General features: G+C 51.3%; 1 protein-coding gene across 2 annotated transcripts; it reads left to right on the top strand.

The window, feature by feature from the left end:
- Positions 1 to 1,344: 1,344 nt before the first annotated feature.
- LOC119095906 (beta,beta-carotene 15,15'-dioxygenase) lies at positions 1,345 to 21,521 on the top strand. Of its 2 annotated transcripts, XM_037218761.1 has the most exons (11): positions 1,345 to 1,414; positions 5,879 to 5,967; positions 6,594 to 6,745; positions 8,103 to 8,215; positions 8,811 to 8,967; positions 9,751 to 9,901; positions 11,851 to 12,059; positions 12,897 to 13,049; positions 13,434 to 13,526; positions 19,643 to 19,858; positions 20,156 to 21,521. In XM_037218761.1, the coding sequence occupies exons 2-11, from the start codon at positions 5,886 to 5,888 to the stop codon at positions 20,441 to 20,443; spliced, it is 1,614 nt and encodes a 537-aa protein (XP_037074656.1). In that variant the 5' UTR covers positions 1,345 to 1,414; positions 5,879 to 5,885; the 3' UTR covers positions 20,444 to 21,521. The 2 variants fall into 2 exon arrangements, with proteins under 2 accessions (XP_037074656.1, XP_037074657.1); XM_037218762.1 differs by lacking the exons at positions 1,345 to 1,414; positions 6,594 to 6,745 and having other exon boundaries at positions 5,881 to 5,967.
- Positions 21,522 to 23,382: the final 1,861 nt, after the last annotated feature.

Raw genomic sequence — 23,382 nt, 5'->3', positions numbered from 1 at the left:
GACTACCAGACTATAAGCTCCGCGTGCTCGGCACTGGCCAGGCCATGCAGCGGAGGTGTCTGGTGGTCCAGGCTGACACGGTCCGTGTTACACGAGAGTCGACGTCGGTACTGGCAGCAGCTGCGGTACCTGGCTAACTCCGGCACTGCCGAGGACGCTGGGTCGCCTCTTCCGCATCCGGCACCTCTGCTCTGTCGCCAGCGAATCCGACGTCCTAGGGCTCTCGCCCGCGCACAGTCGGTACTGGCAGCAGCTGCGGTGCCTGGCTAACCCCGGCACTGCCGAGGACGCTGAGTCGCCTGTTCCGCATGCGGCATCTCTGCTCTGTCGCCAGCGAATCCGACGTCCTAGGGCTCTCGCCCACGCACAGCCGCCACTGCAACATCAGCCAGCAAACAGCCACCGTTCGCCACCTCCGGCTGATGACAACCGGTCTCCAACGAACACCGACAGCCGGCAGAGACAGTCGAACACATCGACCTGTTCCTGTTTCCGTCCGATGTGGTTGGACAGCACCACCTATCTTGCCTCCCTCACCGCGCGGAACCGCGACAAATCAGCTGCAAGTGCACGACAGACCACCTCCTCGTGACCTGTCCATCTTCCACTGCTACGCCGCGCCACCAACCGATCCACAGACGGTTTTTCATCATGCCTTCTCCATCTGACTTCAACGGTCCGAGGATCGCAAGATCATCACTACGGCGCAGCCTGACGTTGTCACGACTGCCGCGCACGGATGTCCCGCTCTGGGGCGGGACGGGACGTGGGTGTCATCAATCGTGTCCGCTGCTCGCCTCGGGAGACCGGTGGGCTGTTGCGTCTGGTGGACCTATGCGACTCCATCGCTGTGTGTGCGTCATGTCAAGCTAACCACTCCACGCGATGCGTCCGCTAGGGCCGCGTGCCGATGTTAATATCCGTCACGTTCGCCGAGTGTCGTGATTATTTGAACCTTGATTTTCAGTGGACTTCCCCCCCCCCCCTGCTCTGTGGGGGTAGTTGTGGTGTATAGCTCCAGGTCGCTCAGACCACTCCGTTTGGGGTATCAGCCGGGTGAGCGGGGTGCGGTTCCGCCCGAATGGTACCTCGGCCGCACCTCGTACCTCGTACCTCGGCACCCCGGTACACTGGCCCCTTTTTCTTGCCTCATCTCTTCCTCATGAGACGGGGACCGCTGTGGAACTTAACGTCATCCCGACTCCCTCAACCGGCCTTTCTAACCACACATCCGGTTCCGATCCTCCGCAACGACGCAATCCGCGACATATCTATTTATAGCGCAGGCCCGCGGGAAAGCGGACTGTCAAGGTCGCTGCGTCGGCCCGAGCTGGCTTGCGGTCGATGTGCGACGGACTGCGGGATGCTGTGGAACGCGTGAACGCGTCTGTGCGACCGGGCAGACGACGTGCAGGTGAGGACTGCCGAACTGCGGTCTGAGAGGATTGCAGAATGGCGCAGTGGGAGGAGAGAATGGCACAACTCAAAATCCATACCAAAAACCTTGTTCAATCGTGTCACAGGAGCGCGACATTTCTTGTAAGACGCATAGCAACAGTGCATATTTTCGATGAGTTTAATTTCAATGTGTTTTAATGTGTTTAAATATGTTTGCGTTGCTAGTGTGACTGGTGTTGCGGTGCTAGTGTGGCTAGTGTTACGTTGCTGGTGCAGCTAGTGTTGCGTTGCTAGTGGGGCTGGTGTTACGCCTGGATCGATCACTTGGCACGCCCTCAGGCGGGGGCCCAGTTTGACCGCCGAATACTTTTTCGAGCGACTTTTGAGCGCCTTATCGTAGCCGCGCCAAATGTCATACAGCTGTAGGCAACTGGATGGCCGATCTCGGTATAAAACTATGTTATACGTGTACCATGTAATGTGACTGACCTATAGCAGGTCAAAGTCAGGTCATGGCTATCATCAAAGGCAATTCCTGAGAATCCCAGTAATTTACATTGATTGGATGACCATTCACCCTGATTTGGCACCTGAGTGCTAGACGAAACCATACATCTTTCAAATGGTTTCATGTACAATTAGACGATTGAATTTACAGTTCTGACCAATTCCATTGACTTTGGGTCGAGTGTAAAGGTGATAACAAGTTCAAAGCCAAGCTGCTTTGTTGTTATTGAAGAATTAAGTAAGCGGGCTAGTTTTTGATGCTCACATTTTAAGTTTGTTGATCACACGGACAGCAACAGACATCTAGGTAGACTCCATGAAGGTCAAAGGAGGTCACTGACCTAAAATGACTGAGGCCAAATATTTTTAGAAATATACCGCTGAGCGTTATCATTGACACCACTTTTGATAAAGGAAACGAAAATAATGTTGCAGGCTATTTTTAAGGAAGATCAAATAAGATCACTGACCCGAAATGACTAAAAGTGACCCTGTTTGCTTAGAAGAGGTTTCCAGGCTCCAGGTGGTTGCACGAAGAGATCTAATGTTGATTCGGACACCGATCTAGAATTTGACCATTTTTGACCGAAAGGCTATGACCCAGGGATCTCAAAATTCGGCTAAGTGAAACCGCATACAAGCACTACCCTGTGAATTTGGGTATCAAACCGTCTTATCCTTTGGGATCACAGGGGGTCAGGGTTAAAGTGCCCGCCACCCACCCGCGCGTGTCGTATTCAATTCGTCATTAGCTCCCCGGCACGTGCCTTCTGTTGAGTCCTCTCATACACATAAATGCATGCAGACATTTGATAAGAGTGTGGGGCGCAGGCTGGCGTGCAAATCCGGTCAACCCCCCCCCCCCCCTCCCGCCCTCCTCCCGTTGAACGCGCCCCTGTTTGCGGTGTCGGACGACGTGCGGCTGGACACCTCCACTTACTGAAGAAAGCGACGTTCAAGACAGGCCAGTCCTGCCAAACGGCTGGACACCTCCATTTACTGACGGGATATATGTTTAAGACAGGCCAGTCCTGTCGAGCGGCTGGACATCTTCACTACTGACAAGGGCGGTGTTCAAGACGGGCCAGTCCTGTCGAGCGGCTGGACAGCTTCACTTACTGACAAGGGCGATGTTCAAGACGGGCCAGTCCTGTCGAGCGGCTGGACATCTCCACTACTGACAAGGGCGGTGTTCAAGACGGGCCAGTCCTGTCGAGCGGCTGGACATCTCCACTACTGACAAGAGCGATGTTCAAGACGGGCCAGTCCTGTCGAGCGGCTGGACATCTCCACTACTGACAAGGGCGGTGTTCAAGACGGGCCAGTCCTGTCGAGCGGCTGGACATCTCCACTACTGACAAGAGCGATGTTCAAGACGGGCCAGTCCTGTCGAGCGGCTGGACATCTCCACTACTGACAAGAGCGATGTTCAAGACGGGCCAGTCCTGTCGAGCGGCTGTACAGCTTCACTACTGACAAGGGCGGTGTTCAAGACGGGCCAGTCCTGTCGAGCGACTGGACATCTCCACTACTGACAAGGGCGGTGTTCAAGACGGGCCAGTCCTGTCGAGCGGCTGGACATCTCCACTACTGACAAGGGCGATGTTCAAGACGGGCCAGTCCTGTCGAGCGGCTGGACATCTCCACTACTGACAAGGGCGGTGTTCAAGACGGGCCAGTCCTGTCGAGCGGCTGGACATCTCCACTACTGACAAGGGCGGTGTTCAAGACGGGCCAGTCCTGTCGAGCGGCTGGACATCTCCACTACTGACAAGGGCGGTGTTCAAGACGGGCCAGTCCTGTCGAGCGGCTGGACATCTCCACTACTGACAAGGGCGGTGTTCAAGACGGGCCAGTCCTGTCGAGCGGCTGGACATCTCCACTACTGACAAGGGCGGTGTTCAAGACGGGCCAGTCATGTCGAGCGACTGGACATCTCCACTACTGACAAGGGCGGTGTTCAAGACGGGCCAGTCCTGTCGAGCGGCTGTACAGCTTCACTACTGACAAGGGCGGTGTTCAAGACGGGCCAGTCCTGTCGAGCGACTGGACATCTCCACTACTGACAAGGGCGGTGTTCAAGACGGGCCAGTCCTGTCGAGCGGCTGGACATCTCCACTACTGACAAGGGCGATGTTCAAGACGGGCCAGTCCTGTCGAGCGGCTGGACATCTCCACTACTGACAAGGGCGGTGTTCAAGACGGGCCAGTCCTGTCGAGCGGCTGGACATCTCCACTACTGACAAGGGCGGTGTTCAAGACGGGCCAGTCCTGTCGAGCGGCTGGACATCTCCACTACTGACAAGGGCGGTGTTCAAGACGGGCCAGTCCTGTCGAGCGACTGGACATCTCCACTACTGACAAGGGCGGTGTTCAAGACGGGCCAGTCCTGTCGAGCGGCTGGACATCTCCACTACTGACAAGGGCGGTGTTCAAGACGGGCCAGTCCTGTCGAGCGGCTGGACATCTCCACTACTGACAAGGGCGGTGTTCAAGACGGGCCAGTCCTGTCGAGCGACTGGACATCTCCACTACTGACAAGGGCGGTGTTCAAGACGGGCCAGTCCTGTCGAGCGGACACGTGTTTCCGGAGTGTGCGTAACTGTGCGCGCGATATAGCGCGGGCCAGGCGCTCAGTCTGACATGACGTCCCAAAACTGAACAAAAAAGTGCACGGAAAAAATATACATACCTCGTGATGCCCTATCTATGTAATGAGATAATGAAAGTGTGGACTCATGGATGCAATGGTTTTCTAAAGTTAGTGGTGTTCGGCTTAGTTGGTTGACAAACCTTGCGCGTGACACTTAATGCGCTTTTGATAGTAATTCGTGACATTTTCTGGAATTTGCGCTGATAAGGCCAGTTCGCCCGTTAAGCACCTATTAGCCGCCTACAGCTGCATAATCCATCAGTCATAACGATGGTGAGGCTGTCTCGCCCCATGCATATGGGGAGGTCTTCTCGTGTACGTTAGCATGTACACTGGCCGAGTAGTTGCTGGTGTGCCTTCACTGTACTCCTCTTAAGCGGCTTATCGTGAAACGGCGAATTAACGTTTGGTATTTAGAGGTTTTCTTAGATCACGCTCCCTTCTTGTACTTTTTACCTTTTGTAGACCAAATGAGTACTATTTTATCAGTCTTACCAGTTTTCTTGAAGTCCTGAATAGCTCAGAATTTCTATTTTAAGTAGCTTACCCTGCGGGAGAAATCTCATTTGACTCATTAGCACTATGAGAGTGAGACATTTCTTTTGCATTACTTTTCCAGCGCTTGTGCTCTGTAGTGTTTGCGACACAATACTTTGTCGAATGTTTGCAAACTTTTACAAAAGATTGAAACACTCTGTTTAGACAAAAAGACATGCAAACATGAAGCTATTATCTCGCAAATTCAAGGAAACGTTATGCTATGACTTTTATTTCTCCTGTTTGGTGTTCACCACAGGAGCTCATTTTGAGGCACACTTTGGGGAAAGGGAGTATAACATGATTCATGTGACGTACCGGCTCAAACTTTGACCAATGCGCCGCTCGGTAACAGGCCCTTGCCCGCTGGACCAATCACAAACCTTCTTTTATTACAACCAGTCGAAGCACCGCGGCGGATGACGTGACGACGGCATTCGCAGGTGCAAGAGAGAGGTGAAGTACTTTTACAAAACGTTGACACGTAGTTTGGTTTCCAAAATAAATAAATTTGCATCCTTTTTATGCTTTGACGGTGTTGCAGTGGCAGTGGAGCTCTTGACCATGTGCCTGTCCATGTCCTTGTCCTCGGACTCTGCAGCCGGCTGCCAACAGTTGCCTGACAGCAGACGCAGTCTGCTGACCCAGACCCAGGTGTGAGATGTGCGACAAGCATGTCCCATTGATGTCTCACAAGCCCAGAACATAACGTCTCGCCACGTCGATGGTTCCGAATGATCTCATGACCCGCGGCGACCGCTGACTGACCTTTCTCCATGTCAGGTGCGTCATGTCGATGGCCGAGGTGAGGTCGCTCTGGCTTCGACACGCCAACAAGGCCGTGACTTCTCCCGTGGTAGCTCAGTTGGCAGGTGGGTGTTCCAGCCAGCCCACTGGTAGATGACTGTCGGCAAAGGCTCATAGAAGTGGGCGTATTGCGCTGGATCTACATATTGGTCGTACAGACACTTGAGCTCAGAACGCAGGGCCAGTCTTAACACCCTCGGTGGGAATAGCAATGTAGATGATAAACCATCTGTATGCACTTGGGTACCGATACAGGTAAACATCGATATCACAATAACGGCCAGGTATAAATAACATCAGATAGTGCCAGCCAGCTGATGCCGGAAAGAGAACCATATTAGGCGTGTCATCACCGCGGCCTTGCGGTATATCTTGGCGACGCCGTTTCTGTTGCTGCGGTGCGGAGTGATGTTCTACTGATCCCGCGCGCTGTGCAACTGCTTCTTTTTCAAAGGCCCCTTGATGGCCACCTGCATGAATGCTCTGAAAACATCCGTGAACCTTCACACAGGTCTCGACGTGTCCACTACCAACGAATTACCATTCTAAACCACGCGTGATCTTCTTAGCTGTCCCAGCCTGCACGCGCTCCCTAGTTGACCTTGCGTGTCCGCCTGACCCTGAGACCTCTCGTTGACCGGGCGCCTCCTCCTGACCCCTGAGTCGTCCCGTTGACCCGGCATGACCTCAGGTCAGCTGCCTGCCTGGCTGCACGGCAGCCTGTATCGGAATGGTTCGGGCATCAAGGAGGTCGGCCCCGACCGCTACAACCACCTCTTCGACGGTCTGGCCTGCGTGCACAAGTTCCACATCGACGGACCTGCGGGCAGGGTCACATACCAGGTCAGCGGCCACCGACAGTACAGGAGCCTTGCTCTACCGCCGGGCCGGACTTGATGAACTACTCACCGTAGCAAAATACCTTATTTTCGTCGTGCATGTTTGCGTTACAGCGGAAGCATCGGACTGGCATCTGTCGAGATACCAAACGATAAGTTGCCGTCCAGGTTTCCATTGCCGATCAACTCGCCTTCTCAATTTATATGCATATTAGCGTGCCTTCTCTCACGTTCAAGCAAAGAAATGAGGCAATTCGCCTTCTCCCAATCAATGACAGACTGCTAGCCGTCAGCACTTGCGACGTTACCTCTTTGAAGTTGATGTGTCTTTCCTATCGATGCTGGTTATTTTGCCTGCGCAGGAATGCGACATCAAACATGTAAACAACTGGCAAACTTTCATCAACCAGGGACGTTTTTTGTGAGCATTGGTTGCGATAATTATTTACGGAGTGCAATTCACAGTGAAGAACAGTTTTATCTTGCTTTCATATTTAGTGCTTATTAGGCTTGATTCCTCTCGTACTGTGCTGAAAATAACAGCAACCTCTTATGCTTTTGCAGTTTAGGTCCCGGGGACTTCATGGTGTTAGAGCTATTACCACGATGTTTTAAGAAATTTACGTGCCCTGCTGTTCACCCAACTGTCTGTATAAACTGATGGGTCGAATGAGTGATGCCAGCTGTTGTCCTGCCACATGATGTAAATTCCTACTAACAGACGGAATTCTAACACGACTCTAAGACGAGTTAAGAGTAGAGTTGCCCATTAGAAATGAAAACAAAGCATTTTCGTTCATGTCTACGTTTTGGCGAGTCGCCAATTGCCACACGTGATAAGTGACTGACTCTCGAGGTCTTAGCGTGGGCGACCTCAAATTTATCGATACTCAGGCTGGTGCCATCAGGTAACTGGTAAGTCAATGTTGGAAGACTGGTATACAAATATATACCAAAATTTCACATCCAATCGTGTATGCTTGAAAGCACATAGCGTTTTGCCAGAAAAATGCCGGAAATAATGCACAGCAGTTAGCTGTTTCAACAAGAGCAGATAAACCGGCGTATAGTAACCCAGTCAAAGCTGTAAAAAGGAACAGACATGAAAGGGCACGGCCGACATGCAGACCAAGACGTATTTAGTGTCGTCCCACGTATTTGACGTCCTCTGACGTCCTTTGGCGTCCAGGGCGTCGTCCGTCCTTTGACGTCCTCCCACGTGCAAGACGTATTAAGTGTCGTCCCACGTCCCACATTTTATAGGTTACGGGTGGTGCAATTTCTGAACACGTTCATCATCAGCTCCCACCTTCTCACATGTGCAGTTCCGCACATAACTCTGCACCCACTGGCCACCGCAGAATCGGTTCCTCGACAGTGACCACTACCGGGCCAACATGGCGGCCAACAGGATCGAGGCCTCGGAGTTCGGCACCTTGGGACGTCAGGACCTCTGCCGAAGTCTGTTTGGCCGGTGAGCAGCGAACCAAAAACAGGTGGTCACTTTGGCCAGAGGCCCGTTTCAGGCCTGCGGAATTTTACGTGAAGGGAGACCCAAGTTAAAGGTGGGCACTTTCGCGCGGTATCGTGTCCGTCATTGCTTAGCTCCCCGCAAGCCATTGCTCCTGTTTCGTCAGATGTGTAGGAATCGCTGACGTGAGCTTAGAGAACCTGGCTGATTAGCAGCGTAGTCGTCTGGTTGACGTTGCTAGCTATCAGCTCAAGCATTTACACCGACATCGAGAACCCGATGTAATTATGCCTCCGCTTGAGTAATGAAAACGTGTCAACTCCTCCGGATTGCGCGTAAATGCGTATTACCCTGAGTGCAGAAGCATTTTCGACTATTTCATATCGCTCAGTACCGCTTTTAAGGAGACAGGTGCTGTCTGCACCACCGCTCGCCCTTCCCTCCAGCGAATGCAGGGCTGCTCATCATGCCTCTTATATTACCACCGACATTGTTGCCACACGCGCATGTTCGGTATGCCACCTAGAGTCACTGACTTCCGTTTTCACCCCTCCCTTGGCCCTCGCCTCTCCGCTTCCCGCACGGCGTCGATCCCCAGGCTGATGTCCATCTACCAGGACATGCGAGGCCCTGACCGTAGTATGTCAGACAACTGCGCCGTAAACGTCGGCTATTTCGGCTCCCACCTGTACGCCATGACCGAGACCAACCGCATCTGGAAGCTCAACGATGACGACCTGGCCGCCGAAAAGCAGGTGACGGTCGTTGTGGGGAGTGCTCCGACGTCCGCGGAGGGCTGGGGCTTAGGGCTTAGACGAGATCGCGGAGGGCTGGGGCTTAGACGAGATCGCTAGCGGAGGGCTGGGGCTTAGACGAGATCGCTACCGGCTCCCGCATGTGTCTGCAAGCAGGTATTATTCTACCGCTCCTATTAGGCTGACGTACGCAGCAGACGTTATTGACATGTGTGACCCAGGCACCAACTGGACGCCAGCCTCTGACAAAACACATCGAAAAGTACTTGGCGGTTATTCTCAAGGATGTTGGTCCGTCTGAAATTTGCTCTCGATCAAAACTGCATGTCGTGCAGCATGCTTTCATAGCTTATATGTTAACCTTTTGTGGCTTAACGATTTCTTGTTCTGCTGCAGCAATACAGCAAAATGTCTTTTGACGTGTTAGGTGAGAGGCATCGCCGCGTCGTCCCTTTACTTTCGTGGTAGTTATGCTCGATAGTGTTTCAGTCAGTAGCACTACGGTCAACGGTAATGTACAAGGGCTGGAACATTTCAGGTGTGATGTTTGTTGTTCTGATAAAATAGTCCTTAGAATGACGGCTCTCGTTTCGTTCTAGAAAGAGTAAAGGCTGCCTTAATACATACAATGCCTTTAATCGTAATGCACTGTTATAACCAGGATAGATCATGATACTTCCTTTAATTTCTACCGCGGGGCCGAAGAGAAGCCTGCATGAGCCACTTTAAGCCACGCCGTCGTCTCCTGTGACGGCGTGGCTTAAGTGCTTGCGCCCTCAACAGGTCGACCTCAGCAAGGTTGTCTCCGTGGATATGGCCACGGCACACCCGCACGTCACGGCGGACGGCACCATCTACAACATCGGCAGCTCCTTCAGCGGTGGAAAGAGGCCCTCCGTCAACTTCATCGAATTTCCAGCGAACGCTTCCCCAGGCAAGACCACGTACAGGACAAGGCTGCTCTTGGTCTTTAGCCCCACGTCACACTGCCAACGGGTTCTTTTTATGGTGCGATTCCACGTGATATTACATTAGCGCATGCAGCAAAAATGCACAGAAAGAACAAACCTTAATCACATAATATTGCCAAAACATTATGCTGGCCTGTCTACTATTTTGCCGCAGTCTCCGGTGAAAGATGATTAGTTTGCAAAATCCAAAACACGCGAAAGAATTGCATCCGTTTATTTCAATATCAAGCCCCATATGCGATGTCTGGTTATTTCTAGGGATGAAATGCTCGCCAACCGTTCCGAACCTCGCTTATTATAATCACATCACCTGTTACCTGATCGTGGCGATACCGCGGCCACGACCATGTACCAGTGTATGCGGTTGGGTCAACTACGCTGAGCCGTCTTCGTCCTCGCCAGTGTTTCCTCTCTTCCCCGAGAGCGTCACTCTAACCTCTGCACGCCGTCCCCGAATTTGCCGCTCTAGCAGCTCTTTTCTTCGCTGAACTTTCGTAGGTCTCGTTTGGATAGACATCAGTACTATGATGAATTAAAATAGCTGCTCCAAAGAGCAGAGCTGTTTGATGTCTATGTCGATGTCTATACTAAATAGCCTTAGGCACGCAAGTTGCAGTACACTTCGATAGGAAAAAATTTGCTCGAAATGAAAGTCCGTCCTGATGGCTCAGTTGGTTAAAGCACCTACCTTCCGTTCCACCCGCCCGTAGCGGGGTGAGTTCGAGTCGGTTTGGGCGCTCGCTGTTTGTCCTTGGCAGTTATGGCCTGCGACCGATGGCAGCGGGCGCGAAAGGTCAATTGACGTCAGAGGGCAAGATGGACCGTGCCGAGCGCTGCAGCACGTTAAACTTTCGCCGTCAAATTCCGCCGTTGACCTGGGCTTGTGCGATCGGATAGTAGGGGTCAGGACTCACATAACAAGCACTAGTTAGCGTGAGCTCTGAGCCGTGAAACCTATGGATTCTAGAAGGTTCGGATCCAATCATTCGTAGGGACTTAAAGATTATAGCAAACATGAACAGGTATACAAACAAGCAAACAGGCAAAGCAAGCATCTTTTTCAGCTGAACCCTTGCTGAACTTTTCTCCTCCCCAAGGAAGCAACGCTTATATGTTCTGTGCTAACTAAAGGCTATTTACAGACCTCTCCTCCACCGGAGGCTCCAGTAGAGTTGATTTCTTTCATCCCCAGTTATCCCTATTTTTCGCTCCGTTCCCCATAGGCTCCATTCTCCAACGTCTCCGTTATTTCCCTACACTGTTGCGTCTCCCTCGCTTCCTCGAGGGCTTCGTTATAATACCTTAGCTCTTGAAAGCTTCGTTCTAACGTTTCGCTTATGTCATGGAAGTCCTCATTCCATCAACATATGTCCGTCTCCGAAGACCGGGCAGTAATGTCACTCATCCCCGAAGATCTCTCTATCATTTTCTCTCTCCCCCCCCGTCTCTCTCCCCCCCCCCTCTCTCTCTCTTTCTCTCTCCTCTCTCTCCTCTTTCTCTCTCTCCTTCTCCCTCTCGCTCTTGCTGCTCGAAGACTGCCCAGTGGCCGAGTCGGGCCGGATCGTCGGCTGTAACATCCTCTCTCCTCTCTCTGTCCAAAGGCTGCCGGTGGCCGAGTCGGGCCGGATCGTCGGCTGTAACATCCTCCCTCTCGTCCGAGCTCTCGTGGCCGGGTCGTGGCCGAATCGTCGCTGTAACATCTCCTTCTGTCCGAAGGCTGCTCCGTGGCCGAGTCGGGCCGGATCGTTGGCTGTAACATCCTCTCCCTCTCTTGTCCGAAGGCTGCTCTGATGGCCGAGTCGGGCCGGATCGTCGGCTGTAACATCCTCTCCCTCTCTTGTCCGAGGCTGCTCGGTGGACGAGTCGGGCTGGATCGTCGGCTGTAACATCCTCTCCCTCTCTCTGTCCGAAGGCTGCTCGGTGGCCGAGTCGGGCCGGATCGTCGGCAGCCTGCCGCACCGATGGCCTCTGGAGCCGTCCTACTTCCACAGCTTCGGCATTACCGAAAATTACTTTGTCTTTGTACAGCAGCCGCTAGTCATCCAGGTGAAGAAGATACCACTGCTGAAGCTGAAGAAGAAGCCTTTTATTGATGCGATTGCAGCCAAGCCGGAGCAAGAGGTAAGGCGATGCTTGCGATGAAAGGGTTGTTGAGATCTCATGGCGAGGGGCTTACGAATGCGTCGAGGAATGTGATAGAATTACGAATTTAGATAGAACTGCTTCTATTTGTATAATTTTCCCTTCGTCAATAATTTTTTTACCAACACCTTGGCCGTTAAAAGCTGATTTGTTTTCATTGTTGTTTTGCGTCGAATACTTTTCGACGGAATACTATTAAAACGCAGGGCAAATTAACTAACACCAAGCCGTTGACGAGCACCGACTTGGCAAGACCAGTTCTTAAATACACACGACTTCGTCGGGATCAAAAAATGTGTTGAGAGCGAGATCCCCGTCCTGACAAGTCTGACTGATAGCGGTAATGTGTTCCTTGATCGCCTGTCGTCTCGGCGGTGTTCCAGCCCCAAGCAGCCCCCCCCCCCCCCCTCCCCTCTACCGGAGCTGGCAGAAGCTGTGAGACCCGTGAACTCGTCTGGAGTGGCCGGCTCGCGCAGGTTGCCCCTAAGAGCAGCGAAACGCTGCCCACCAGTGATAAGTTCCACTTGCCGCGCATTGTCAACGCGTCTGTGACGGGGGGTATTTTTCCCGAGTTGAGAAGAACTGCCCAGGTGGTCCCATTTACCACGCGAAAGGCGACGTGCACGCGCTCTGTACCTATCGATCGATCTCCCTTCTGTCTCACTTGTCTGAAATTGCTGAACGTCGTTTTTGATCAATTCCCTTGGTATCCGTGTGACCACAACGCCTCCTCCCTGTCTTTTCTTTCCTCATATACAAGATATGTGAAAAGCTGTGAAATTCGTAGTCTGGTGCCTAACTTTCTCGCCCGTGTAGACGTGGATCCGCCTCGTGAACAAACGGACCGGGGAGGTGCACCCCACCACCTTCACTGCAGACACATTCTACGCCTTCCACCACGTCAACAGCTTCGAGCAGGATGGCAACGTGGTGATGGACATTTGCGGCGTGCTTCCCGGCAAGCAAAACGTCAGTGGAATCAAGTAGCATCAGAGTTAAGACTCGTCACTCAACTGTTGACTATAAATTTATTGGAACCAGGCGATCGGGACGAAAATCTCCAGTTAGTTGTTGAGTATTGTTGACTTTGATTTGGATCGTATTTTAGGATGAATCTCGCAACTCTGTATGCGGAAATTGCTTCAAAATTGCTACGTTTATCCGACCATAGTCCATACTGGTTTTGGCATCGGTAATCGATCGGGAGCCACCACTACTTGTCGGCACTGAGTGCTCCTGCTAAGAGGCTGGGTAACTTGTGCAGTCTGCACAGGTTGCATGGAGTGATTTGGGATTCCAAGACCGTCTTTGTCTGGCTTGAACGGCGCTAAGTAAATGCCGCATGTCTTGCAGGTGATGGAGAAGGTCTCAGTTCGATGTTTGGTAACGGATCAGGAGGAGCCCGAGGACCCCATGCTACGTTTTGTCCTTCCCTTACATGTAAAGGTAAGTTCCTGCAGCATTCTCCCAAGTTCAGGACCGCGTCGCTTATTTTAGTGAAGAAATGTGTCTGTGGCATATCCGGTAACTGTTTATTTGTCCTAAGCTGTTCATCTGAGCGAACATTTGCACGTGCTGACCTGAGGTCATCCTGCCCCCACAAAAAGGAACACTTTGGATCTCTAGCGTGAGTGAGGGCGTAAGCGCTGTGTGTGGCGTTTGCGCGCCAAATAGCATCAGCGCAGAAATGAACACAAATATAGGTTTACATAACCAGGGTAGTACATTGAGTAGCATAACGCGGCTTTTTGGGTTGGTTTGAGCCCTTTCGGTCAGTTTTGGTCATTTCAGGACCATGGAATGAAGGGGAGAGGGCAATCACGGGAGAGGGCAATCACGGGAGAGGGCAATCACGGGAGAGGGCAATCACGGGAGAGGGCAATCACGGGAGAGGGCAATCACGGGAGAGGGCAATCACGGGAGAGGGCAACCACGGGAGAGGGCAATCACGGGAGAGGGCAATCACGGGAGAGGGCAATCACAGCACCCATGACGGTGTGTCGCCAGCGGCTTTCCAAGGCCGTAGAACAGAGGGGCTTTTAAGCACACTCATGGCTGGTGATGGGGAGATGCTGTGCATGGGCTTTCCAATAAGTCGGGTTTTCACCCGCTCTGTACAGAGCGGTGACGTCACTGGTGCCGATGCTTCAGTGCGGCTTGGCCGATAGCCGTGGGGTGAACACTGCGGGGCATCTGGAACATCGGAAATATTCGTACAGATAGTAAGTAAGCTGTTAGCGGGAAATGCACATAACAAGCGAGCGGCTTACGTGAAACTGTACATGACAGGTGTGATTATGTGCTTTGCAAGCCTGGGCTACTTGCAATTGAGATACACTGGCATGACAGGCAACAACGCACACACGATAATTGTATGAGATAGGCGAGCTGAACACCAGACTCTCTCTGCATCGATAATGAACGGCGTGCTAGAGCAGGCGCCTGTGGCGAGCGAGCCAATCGCGTGTAATCGCGTCGAATATTGTGATGTGCTTGGCTAGAATATGCGGCCAACCATTACAATGAGATCGGCGCGGAAACAGAAACGCTTACGCGAAAACCGCTGCAGAGTTGGGCGACTGGGACGTTGATCACCTTTGTACCGATAACGGATATATTGCTGGAGGTAGGTGCATAAACCGAGGGAGCTCAATACGTTTAAGATAATGGGGAGCATAATGATGTGATAATGGCAAGTTGATACGACTAGCGGTCAAAATTCAATCAGCGCGAAAACCGGGAGCGTCCACGCACGAACTCCTGAAGAAAGTCAGCCTGAGCGTAGGGCTACTCTCTTACCAGCAACAAGTAGCTTATTACGGGAAGGTGCACTTTACTGCGAAAAGATGAGGGAGAATTAACCCGCGCCAGACGGAGGTGGGAGTTGACTTCCTCCTACGGGCTTTCGAGCACAGCTCATAAAACAAAACCTGCAGCAACACGTGATTTACAGAACCTATTGCTATCTCAATTTGGAATCCCTTGTGCAGATTCGAAGTTTTAATCTGCCAAAGTCATTGACCTAGCTGAAGTCAAAGAGGTCAACTTCTAAAAACACTTGACCACGCGTAGCTTGGGCATGCGTTATTGGCCATTATTTAAACATGCTCTAGAAATGATAATACCTACGATTTTTGGTGTCATATTTTCTCAAAACGGGCTGAAAAAGAAGATAAAAGAACAGGCAGACATCATCAACATTTAACTTATTTAGAATACGCCAAGGAGTAAACTCGAATGCGGTGCGCAGACCATTAAAGCCTACCTTCTGTAATTGTAAGCCTTACGTCGGGAGGCGCAGGTGATCGTCCCACATCGTCGGGAGGCGCAGGGGGTCGTCCCACATCGTCGGGAGGCGCAGGGGGTCGCCCCACATCGTCGGGAGGCGCAGGGGGTCGCCCCACATCGTCGGGAGGCGCAGGGGGTCGCCCCACATCGTATAGGAAACTGCATCGTCACCATACGGTGGCCTGAGCTGAATATACCGTGGACAATCTTAGAGGCAGCTGCTCCGCCATGAGAGATGGCGAGGTCCAGGACATTCTCCTCGCGCGTTGGTGGCGTTACACAGAGTGCACCGCTTCGCTTCCAGCGACAGAGGCCAGGAATTTGACAGCTCTGATGGTGCGCCCCAGTAGACTAGCTTCGTTGCCGTTGCCCATCCACCAAATCTCAGGGGAGCTTAAGTCACCCACGATGAGAAACGGCAGATTGGCGGATCGGATAGTCCGAAAGAAGACAGCGGTCGAATCCACGTCACGACAAGCATCTGGCGGACGGAGACAGCCGGGGTGGCAGGGTAGATGGTCCCCAACTGGATCGCCAGCACTTCGCAGTCGGGCTCCAGTTCTGGTCGGTGAACAGATGACAAGCTTGCCTTCACTGCACAAACAACGCCTCCTCCTCTGCCGTTCCATACATGGTCCGAGAGGCTCAGCTGTATCTCAGAGTCCAGCACATATCCAGCTCAGAAAGCCATCTCTCGTTCAGGCCGACAGCGACGAAGCCAGCCAGCTCCCCACCATGAGAACGCAGAGCGTATAGCTTGTTCTTCGAACTGCAGATGTTCTGGCAACACACTTACAGCGGTCTTAGCCTGTGTGCTGGCCCTGGTTCACTTTTGCACCTTCGCAGAGAAGCAAACTGGCCAGAAGCCAGCAGCAACAGGTAGGTTTGATGGGTTTGCCTCAATGCTGCAGAACAGATGGGAACAGAGCCCCAGGTCCGAGCTCTGGTACAGAGACAACGGTGCCGACAGTTTCTGATTCTTCACTCCTGACATCGCAAAGGCCATCAGATGCCAGAAATACGCCAGCAAATAGCGGGCGAAGAGCCGAGCTTCCGGCGCGACTTGAACATGCGACAGCCCAATAGCCCCACACCAGCGGGGCTGTGCGCGTATAGACAGACGCCCTAACCCCTTGTCTATGTTTTTCTCGTGCGACGCCTGGAGGTTGGAGATCCCAGGGAGAGTAAACTTCCCAGGCCGGGCGCGGTTGTATCAGACCACTGGCCGGGCACAGCCTAAATGGGAAGCATGATCATGTGCCTCGCGAGCTTATATTCAGCAAAGCCGTTACAATCCAGTCGGCATGGGAAGTGAATACACCTACGCATGGGCGCGGGTACTGTGGAGGGGGACTGAACCGTCCAACTTTCTTCAAATTTGGCATTGGCCCACCAGCTTGACTGGAGATAAGTGATAAAAAAGCTAACGCCCTTCCCCCAACCTAGGAGAACTTGTCTTGCGCTAATGCGAGAGTCGGTTCGCACGTAAAACTGGGTGCTGATCGCGTATTTTGCAAGGTTGAGCACAGCTTTGCGGAGAGCTGTTTTAGACAAAGAAAGGTCATTTTTTGTTACGTGGCCCAAATGTTGCCTTGGAAAACTGAGCAGGTTTCGGGCGAGGCCAAAACACATCTAGCTATTGGTCCATAATTAATTTCTGTTTAATCATCACGACGTGAGCACACTGGCACAGGGTTGCAAAGACCATATAAAAGGGATCATACCAACATTAAGGATGCAACAAGGCCAGAAAATCTGAGAAAATCTCAGCACTAAAAAAAACACAGGCATGCTGCAAACAGAAGAAGCAGAAAGTGATGTGCAGCAGCAAGATGGCGCATTGCCACTTATGTATCAATTAACACAATATGGCTGAGAAGGTTGGAAGGTACCCTACCAAACCAAGATATAATCTACGTTACCGAGCCACATACGGGGCAAAACTTGTCCTGGATAGACCGGCGCTTATATACTAAAAAACTAACGAATCAATTCAGATTGCCGAAAAGTATGCGGCCTCCACCACGTCCCTCACTCGCCGGTAATGCGTCTGTCGCGCCTAGGGGTAAAACCAGTGGCAGCCGAGCGCAGACGCGCCACGCTCGCCACCCACTCGCACCACCGGCGGTGCCACTAACACGGGGTGCAAGGCCGCATGCCATTGCGAAGGTCCCGCCAAATCACGTAGAATGAACACCAAGCTTTTGACCTTAGGCCGAATGTGAGATCACCAGAAGGCACGAAAGGTCAAGAACGGTCGTTCCAATAGATGCAGTTACGACCTTTGTTAACAAGTCAAGACGGACATTTAAGGAAATAGGCGTTGAGACTGTGGGGAGTCCAATTCGGTCATATCTGTTCATCCACATGGGTCAGGTCAGATCAGATCACTGTTCAAATGTGATCTACCATTAGCCTACAATAATGGTACTCTTCTTCACAATGTGCTTCTGACTACGTTTATTTCATGGGGCGCAACTGTGTGAAAAAGTATTCCAGGCACAAAAACACCATTTTAGGGTGACCTAGACGAGTTCAACTTGGCCAAATTAATAAACCGACCGAATAAAATGGAATTGCTAACCGGGCGTATGTGACCAGTACAATGGTAACGCTGTTGTGAATATTATGCATCGTCCCTTCGACGCTCGGCAAAGTGTTTATAACAAACTGAGAACGGGTACGTTGGTACATGAAATAATGCATCATCAGCTTCACAAACACGATGAGGTTACACGCATCGCACTCGTTCATATAGCTTCTCCGCCACTGACAACATAGGTCATTGACCTTGGATGTTATATAGTTTTGCATGTTTACGTGACTTTTTGTGATTTCATTATGCATTAGAATGCTTTTAAAGCATGTTTGCAATAGACAATTCGAATCATGTTTCCAAAACCACCGATTAACTCTGCCTATGTTGAGCTCAGCATGTGTTTTGCAAAGTAGGCACGCATAGAGGTAGGTCAGGACCTGGGCCAAGGTCATGTGTTTTGTGGTCGTGTGATGGTTGTGCGTGTCAGTTAGTATTCTTTCCCTTATATACATACACCAAAACTTAATAAAGATGTGTATGAAATGCATTATTTACAAAAACAGCAAAAATTGGGCGGGGTTCAGGTCAGTGCATTGGCATTTTCGAAAGTCTAAACTGGACAAATTGCAGCTAGCATTATGTTTGATTACTACAGCAAGCTTGATTAATGGCCGAGGTCACAACAAATTATATGTGGTCGTTTTTTAGGAACTGACCTCATTGACCTGACCTAGATCACTGATCTTGGTAGATAAAAAGTTCAATTTGCACAAAGAATTTCGCACTGAAAGTTGAATCGGCACTGCAAATTTCATGTGGCTGTAAGCGTTTGTATGTAAGCTGTGCTCCAAAAACCGTAGGGGAGAAAGTCAAAGCCCCCCGGCCGGGCGCATGCAAACATTTTGCTCGTTATGGGTGCGAAAGCAACCCGATGTATCTGCCGCCCCATGGAGAATAAGTATCGTGTGTTCGTCCTCATTTTTCATGTCATTGCATATCAGTGGTCTGTCACACGGGGTTGCAAAACGCACGATCATATTCGTCATAATATTTTACGTAATTGACTTTCTGGTCATATTCGCCCACCTTCCTCTAACGGCTGTTTCATTTTCTGTACGAGCATTTCGATATTCCTATTGCCCCTCAGCACTACGTACGGCGTCGAGTGGTTGCCACGCATTAAAGTCGTGATACCAGTGACACCACGCTAAAGTTAAGCGAAAATGAAGCGAGAATCATCTGCTGGTGAGAATCACCTCCTTGGCTGGTAGTTTTTTTTTTGCCTCGGATAAATGAAGCGTCACGAACATGCAAGAAGACGAGAGCATAAAGAAATGAGGACGGGTATAACCTGGCGTTACCTTGAACCTTGTTTTGTTGGCTGCTTCTTGCCTCTGAACCACTTTGATTTTGAAATTAGGTGTACGACAGCTTGAACCACTTTGATTTTGAAATTAGGTGTACGACAGCTCGGGTTGAATGGCCTTGCTCACCTCTTGGTAGATAGTCCGGGGGTTTCGAGGCCCCCATCGATTACACATTGACTTGACCAATTCAGACATTGTGCAGAACTACGAAAACTTGTTTTGTTAAGTCACCTACATCTTAAACGTTCTTGAAACAGTGTTCTTACTTCGATCAATCATTCTCCTTGCCAGGGTCCCACAATTTCGCGTGCGACGTTTCCTTCCGCGGGAGCCCCCCGAGTGACCGTTATCTGTCCCATTGCCCGCAGCCTGGCGACCCTAACCGGAACCAGGTTACCCTAGAAGGGTCGCCGGCCACAGCGCATGTCCGCGGGGACGGCACAGTGCACTGCGCGCCCCAGACGCTGACGCCGAGCGAGTATCGCTCGGTGGACCTGCCGCGCATCAACTACGCCTTCAACGGCAAGCCGTACCGCTTCGCCTACGCCTGCCGCTTCGTCGGAGCCGGTCTCAACTCGGAACGCGTGAGGCAACATCGTCACGTTCAGGGGTTGGGAAGGGTTCGCGGTTGCCGTGAGTTGTCTCTGACCATGTTAGACCTGAGGCGTGATTTATTTTGTAAGTAAAGCGAGCGTTCTAAGGTTGACGGTGGCCCGTTACTTTCACCGGGAGTGCGGGCTGCTGGAAGGACCTTCGTATCGCCTGAAAAAAATCATTGAAGTGGTAGCCTTCTTTGTGTGTGTAACATTGCTTAGAGACTGATTTGTTCCCTTGCCAGCTCTCTCCGTGTCTGCGGCTAACCAGCGCCCTCTGCTCGGCAGCTTCTCAAGCTGGACGTAGCCTCTGGTCAGGTCGCCACCTGGAGCGACCCCTGCTGGTCACCGTCGGAGCCCGTTTTCGTGGCGGCGCCCGGCGCTGACGCGGAGGACGCCGGTCTGCTGCTGGCCTCGCTGCTGCACGTGGAGGACCCGCGTCGCGCCTCGCTGCTGGTGCTGGACGCGACCAACATGGGCGAGCTGGCGCGCGCCGAAGTACGCACCGACGCGACGCTGGCCAAGGACTTCCATGGCCTGTTTGCGGCAAGCGGTGCGACCGTCCACGCGTACTAACGAAGAGGCGTGTGGTTCCGGCTGCGTGGCAATGACAGCCGGACTGGGGCAGAAGCAGTGGTGACGGAAGTGGTGACGGAAGTGGTGACGGAGCCGGGGTGTAATTTTTTGTTCGGTGGGTGGGGAGCGCCAGCGCTTGAACACTGAGAACGCTTTGCGGCAGTCATTAAAAAATTATGTTGAGCGTTTGGGGGACGTGGTGACGGAGTCGGGGTGTAAATATTTATTCAGTGGGTTGGGGGAGCGCCAACATGAGCTTTGATAGCATTGCCCGCCAAGTTCGTGAAAAGGCATATTGGGCGTTCGGAGATGTTTATACAGCTTTCCGCCTCGTTCCCAACGTAATTTGCGAACCTACACACATGTACAGAATGATGTACAAACATGGCCGCTGGGCGTCCATCCATACAAGGGAAGTGCGAACTTGTATCGTCATGCGTTCAAAAACAGTGCCGGAGATGGCGACGAGTCCTACTGGTTCTGGGCTGATGCATATGTATCTGGGCTGATGCTGTTATGGTGCGGCGCCGCGGTTTTAGACAACCTTGCGCGCTCCTTGCCACTGGGCTGGGAAGCCAGGCTGGGCCGCGGCTGGGCTGAGTGATCGATTGATTGATCGAGTGTCTGTGGTCGGGGCGTGACTGGCTTGTCGCTCAGCTTAGCTCTTTTCTCGTGCGAGCGGACAAGCCAGGACTGCCGCGAATTACAGAGGTGGCACTAGGGGAAGTCTGCAACTGAATGGCGCCGGTGCCGAGCTGAAAAGCAGGCTGGAGGATTTATATGGAGGTTCTGATTTGCAGGCGCTCGCGACAGCCTTGTGTCCTGTGGGGTCGGAAGACACTCTTCTCTTGCCTCGGCTAATGTGAACCACATTCCGTTTATTATATGCATGGTCACCGCTGCTTCAAGTGCAGCACAGGCATCACGTGTAGACATGAGTGTCGATGTCTCAAAATTGCTGTCCAGATTCTGCCCTCCGCTGCCAGAGTCTTGAAAGTCGTCAGGAGAGCAGTTGCAACAAACTTGCCGGATTTCGTCCAATTATATTCTGGTTTTCTGGTCATCTATTATATATAAAGGTAGATATATACATATATATATATATATATATATATACATGCATATATATATATATATATATATATATATATATATATATATATATATATATAATGCGTCAGCGCTTCGATGCAGTTAAGTTGTATCATCAGGATACAAATGTTCAAAGGTACAATGAAAGAAGGGTGCATTTAACAAACATCGTAGGGCATCACCTGTATCGCTCATGTCCATGGTCATGATTAACACCACATATATATGCAATACCACTTTCCTTGATGTGAAAGTTCGATAGTCACATGGCAGATTTTGAGCTTCTGTCTTCTAAAGAAAGCACGCGTTCAGTGTGAGCATTTGTTGCATCAGATTATCTATGGTTGACATCATATATTGTTTCCATAGCCTTGGTTGGCATTATTAAACGCGAGCACAACCCATGTCTGTGTGCAACCAGGACAACTTGAAGCATACAAAAACACGCGACGAAAGATCTTTTACCCTTTGTATGAAGGAATGCTGCCTGCAGCGGATATGCAGGCCCCGTGATATTCAATAGCGGTCTGTTTTGGTGAACATGAAGAGTATCTTAAGTCCTGAGATCAAAATAATTGAAGTAACGCCCAATATGGAAACATTGTAATGTTCAAGCGAGTTTCACACTTAAATAGTTTGTCTTGGATGGGCATGTGATCTGGGCTAAAATTTGTCATACACATCACAAATCGCTACATATGTACGACTTAATGTTTGAGTCGAGTCAATGGCTCACAAGTTACACGATAAAAACGAAGATGTGGCATTGACTTCGCTGAATCCATTGCCCGACTTTAACCTACCGTAGGTCAGCGGCCTTACAACGTGCATCTACACTTTTGATGCTAAACGATCTGCTATTCAATTTTCAATGGCGTGGTTCAAAGCAAGCCGATGTCTTGTAAGAGGCAGAGACGATTCATTGGCCTCCACCAGCAAGTTTCTTGTTCGGGCCGTACAAAATGCTCCAGTGGCTTCACCAACCAACGCATGGTAGATTGCTTCCAAAACCTGCTTTGAAGATGTCGCACGTCGTCGCATTGTCGCACACAGGGCCAACGTAGTCGATGACGGATCGAATTAATGCTCTATATAGGTAAAACAGGGTACACCTAACGGCTCCAAAGGTCATACGACACATCTCTTTCATAAGGTTCATGCGCCTGAGACACTTGACCTGTATCATCTTCAAGTGTTGCTTAAATGTGAGCGGACAGTCGAATGTGGAGCCGAGAAAAAACCACATTACATACTGGAATAGTGGCATCATAAAGCCGCAACTCCGGGTCTCTTCAGCCTTGATGTCATGAGCAGAAATGCACGCACTTGGCTTTGACGGTGAATATTTGAGGCCATTCCTTACGCTCCACTCATTAGCCGAATGAGACGTGACTGAAGCTGTCTCGCTACGGATGTCGTCGATGCGTCGACGTCGTCGACCAGATGGCAGTCATTCACAGTGACCGACTGATGGTGGGTGGCGGACAGCCGAAGATATTATCAGTGCAAACAGGGTTACGCCAAGAACGCTCGCTTGGGAAACACCGTTCTCCTGTCCGTAGCGGTCAGACATGCTACCCACTCGAACTTGAAACGTCGGCGACATAACAGTTTTCAACAGACTGCCATGGGACCTCCTAATCCATCCTTGTGTAGCTTGTTCAGAATGCCATGGCGCAAGTGGTACCATGTTCAGTCACGCTCAATGTTAGAGAAGATGGCTATTGTGCGACGTCTTTGTTTAAAAGTATGTCGTATAGTTGTGTCTATGATCGATAAGTGGTCAACAGCACACCGGTTCTTTCGAAACCCGCATTGCACCTGGGAAAGACAGACGTGAGTTCCTG

This window comes from Pollicipes pollicipes, unplaced genomic scaffold (assembly GCF_011947565.3).
Source record: "Pollicipes pollicipes isolate AB1234 unplaced genomic scaffold, Ppol_2.1 Scaffold_4219;HRSCAF=4965_pilon_pilon_pilon, whole genome shotgun sequence".
Lineage (NCBI taxonomy): Eukaryota > Metazoa > Arthropoda > Thecostraca > Pollicipedomorpha > Pollicipedidae > Pollicipes > Pollicipes pollicipes.
Note: the sequence above shows the minus strand (reverse complement) of the source record. Positions and strands in the feature narration are given on the sequence as shown.